General features: G+C 29.0%; 1 protein-coding gene across 1 annotated transcript in view; it reads right to left on the bottom strand.

The window, feature by feature from the left end:
- Window positions 1-4,082, bottom strand: part of LOC107755625 (CLIP-associating protein 1-like) — a 23,169-nt gene extending 19,087 nt beyond the window's left edge. Inside the window, exons 1-5 of the mRNA XM_016572515.1 lie at window positions 4,004-4,082; window positions 3,919-3,920; window positions 1,935-2,163; window positions 1,675-1,754; window positions 1,546-1,548 (exon numbers count right to left, since the gene is read on the bottom strand). Coding sequence (XP_016428001.1) covers window positions 1,546-1,548; window positions 1,675-1,754; window positions 1,935-2,163; window positions 3,919-3,920; window positions 4,004-4,082 — 393 coding nt within the window. The remainder of the gene's footprint in view (window positions 1-1,545; window positions 1,549-1,674; window positions 1,755-1,934; window positions 2,164-3,918; window positions 3,921-4,003) is intronic.
- Between the last annotated feature and the right edge of the window lie 81 nt (window positions 4,083-4,163).

Genomic DNA, 4,163 nt, shown 5'->3' on the forward strand with positions numbered 1-4,163 from the left:
ATATATATATATTGAATGTATTTATATATATGTACATGTATATGTATATGTGTGTGGCTGTACATACACATATGTAGTTGTTTTTTTGGTGTTTGGCTTAGTGTTATGTTAGAATCATTATTATACTCAACTTTTTCTTATTTGTGTATGTTTGAATTGTTTTTAGCTTAATTTTTTTTGTTTTCATTTAAATGTTTTAGTTTTGAAATGATGTTGTATGCATTTGTCATTTTTATTTAATTTCTTTTATTTTCTTAAATGTGTGTATATATATATAGTATTTATAGAGTTTTAGCTTTTAGTTTTAATTACTTTTTCTTATTTGTAAGTCGCTTTGGATAAAAGCGTCTGCTAAATGACTAAAAGCATTGCTGCTTCACGTCAGTCTGTTTCCAGCGCAACAGCACTTTTTGTGTGAACCAGAATAAAATATAAATAAATGAATTAAAATGGAAATAAATACAGTTAAAAATTAAATAAATTAAAAATATTTTTAAAAATCATTTTATTTCAGGTAGCTGCCAAAGCAACATTTCGCACCTTATTTTTTTAAGCTGAAATACTAATTAAAAATAAGCATGAAATAATATTATTTTTAATTTAATTTTTTACATTAAATAAAATGTTAAACTATATAGACTTTTAAAATACACATACACACACACACACATATATATATATATATTAATTTATATTTAAATTCAACTTTACCTTTTAAAAATATATAAAAATATACAAATAATATAATATAATTTTATTATATAAGTAGAACTTTAAATATAACTTTATTAATATAATATTATTTATTTCAGCTAGCTGACAAGGCAATATTTCTCATTTAGTTTAATGTGAACTAAAAATTAATAAAAACTATATAGACATTAAAAATAAAAATGACAATAACACAACAAAATTACTAAATAATTAAAAATAAGCATGAATTAATAATATTTTTATTTAAATTTTTTACATTACATTTACATTTTTACATAAACTACATAGACTTTTAAAACACACAAACATATATATTACTATTATTATTATTATTATTATTATTATTATTATTTATATTTAAATTCAACTTCACCTTTTAAGAAAATCATAAAAATATGACAATATATATAATAATATAATATTTTATAAGTATAACTTTAAATATAACTTATTAATTAAATATTATTTATTTCAGCTAGCTGACAAGGCAATATTTCTCATTTAGCTTAATGTGATGTATTAAAATAGCTAAAACTGAACTAAAAATTAATAAAGACTATATAGACATTAAAAATAAAAAAACAAAAATGACAATAACACAACAAAATTACTAAAACTTGAACCAAAATTAAAACAAAATAAAAAACTAAGAATAAAAAAAAATTTAATTAAAAAAACTGAAAATACAAAAATAAAAACTAATTAATAATATTTCAAAAACTATAATAGAATCTCAAAGGTACTAAAACAACACCAGTGTGAACAGCTCCCAAGTTTTTAAAATGTATTTATGATATTTCTTTACAAGATTTCCAGGTTTGAATCACTTACTCTCTGAAGCATCGGCCCAAAGCAACACCAGAACATAAAACAGAACAGAAGTCATCAGCATCAGAAGTCAAAAGAAACATAAACATTATTTAAAGAAACTGTGAATGAATGAAGATGATGAAAGGTCACCTTGCTGTGAGGATCTGCAAACATCCGGGTGAAGATCTCACACAGTCTCTTCAGCTCCACGCGACTGAAACACAGACACGCTCACGTCATGACATCTGCATTTTAATATACTTTTATTTTAATATACTAGCACAAAACACAACCAAATTGTTCATATCAAAGCAGAATAATTGAATATGGTTTCATAATAAGAAAACAGGTTTTTTTAAATCACCATTTAATGTCAAAATAAATTAAGAAGGTGCACCAATATAGATGGCTCTTCAGGAGGCTCTGGAGTCCCAGCAGCCCCTCTTTCCTCTCGGACCAGTTGGAGCTGGCGCAGTGGTTCAGGATCTCGGCCATGTCCTCCGTCTGACGCAGGTGCTGCGGGGCGATGCCGTTACGGGAGCTAAAGGAGCGTTCGGAGCAGGCGCTGGATGCGTCGCTGTTGGCGTCGTCATCCGAGTACATGCCGGGAGATTCGTAGCGCCGGCGCATCGGTCTCTGCTACAGCACAGAGACACAAGTTACATAAACCACACAAACATCTGTCAAATATTACGCAGACTACGCCACCATGCATGCAACTAACATCTAAAGGAACTAACACGGATTTGACAGAAAAGAGACATGCAAAGGATTTATGCTCATGGATGTTTTTGAACAATTGCATGCATGTGAATGTAAGTGAATCACACGGCCAGGGAAAACTACAATCTCAAAATCAAAAGAAATAAGTAAAAACATACACTACCATTTACAAGTTTGGGGTCAGTAAAGAAATGAATACTTTTAGCCAGCAAATACTCATTAAATTGATTAAAAGTGACAGTAATGACATTTATAATGTTTCAAAAGATTTCTATTTTAAATAAATGCTGTTATTTTGAACTTTCTATTCATCTGTGAATCCTGAAAAATAAAAATGTATCAGTTTCCACAAAAATATTGGGCAGCACAACTGCTTTCAACATTGATAATAATCAGAAATGTTTCTCGAGCAGCAAATCAGCATATTAGAATGATTTCTGAAGATCATGTGACACTGAAGATGACACAGTAATGATGCTGAAAATTCAGCTTTGAAATTAATTTAAAAAATTAAATTTTATAATATATTCACATAGATAACAGCTATTCTAAATTTTTAAAAATATTTCAAAATTTTTGCTGTATGTTTGATCAAATAAATGCAGCCTTAAAGCTGCAGTCTGTAAGTTTTGCCTCTTTGTCGCCATCTCTGTTTGAAACCTGCAATTGCAGTTATTTGCAGAATTATCTTCTTTACGTGGGTTGTGCATCGGTACGGCTCCTCAAAAAAAGTAAATCTAACGATTGCAAAGTTAGCTCGGATCACGTCCAAAAAAAAACCCCGCAAAGACCAACAGAAAACATTTTTACAAGTTTACAAAGTAAAGAGATAGTTTTGAACACTGACTGGTTATGTACTTGCTCAATAATTGATTTTGGATCATTTTTAACCAAAAAAAAAAGTTAGCTTTAACACTAGAACCGCCACGGGGTAAATTTTACCCGTGGCTGTTTTTTAAATGTACGTAACAGATTTAAAATAAAACATTCAAGTCTCCCAGTCATTGACTTTTACTAAAATTATGTAATTTACAATCCAATGTTGTTAAAAATTATTTCAATAAAACCAGATCAAAAAAACGAGGCATTTATACCTATAAGCGCCAGCGGGTCAAATTTAAGAAGATTAAAAAAATAGGAAAAAATATGTAAAATATATAAATAATAATATTAACATAATATACAGTATTATTACGACTATTATTTATATTCAAATTCACCATTTAAGAAAATCATTAAAATGACAAAATATATAAAAATATACAAATAATATAATGTAATATAATATCATTTTATTTCAGCTAGCTGACAAGGCAAGTATTCTTATTGAGCTAAACTTGATGTATTAAAATAACTAAAATGTAACTAAAAATTTCTATTTAAAAAAACTATACAGACATTTAAAAAACTAAGAAATATGACAAAAACACACAACAAAATGACTAAAACTTAAACTAGAATTAAAATTAAAATGGAAAATTAAAAAAAACTCATTCAAAATAATTATTAAAACTATAATAGAATCTCAGTGATGCTAAAATAACACTGATATTGACCTGTATATGAAAATATCATAAAAAAGCGAAAAATATTAACATATATTTTTGTCATATCATTCAGCCCTAGTTTCATGGGAAATTAAAGGTGAAAGAGAAACATTTAGATCCAAACTCCTAAAACCAAAACCATTCAGATAAGTGAAGTGTGAGTAAAGACATGCGCAGGAGTCTGGTCTGGTCTGGTTTTGGGCTCTTACCCAGCGGACTGAACCCTCGAGCCGGACTGGTGTCTCTGCTACTCTCCCGACTGGTGTCACGACTACAGCCCTGACTCATGCTGGGCCGCGGGATACGACTGGCCCGCACTGACACACACACACGCACCCACACACACACACACACACACACACACACACA

The sequence above is a fragment of the Sinocyclocheilus rhinocerous genome, unplaced genomic scaffold, assembly GCF_001515625.1.
Source record: "Sinocyclocheilus rhinocerous isolate Xijiao unplaced genomic scaffold, SAMN03320098_v1.1 scaffold1674, whole genome shotgun sequence".
Lineage (NCBI taxonomy): Eukaryota > Metazoa > Chordata > Actinopteri > Cypriniformes > Cyprinidae > Sinocyclocheilus > Sinocyclocheilus rhinocerous.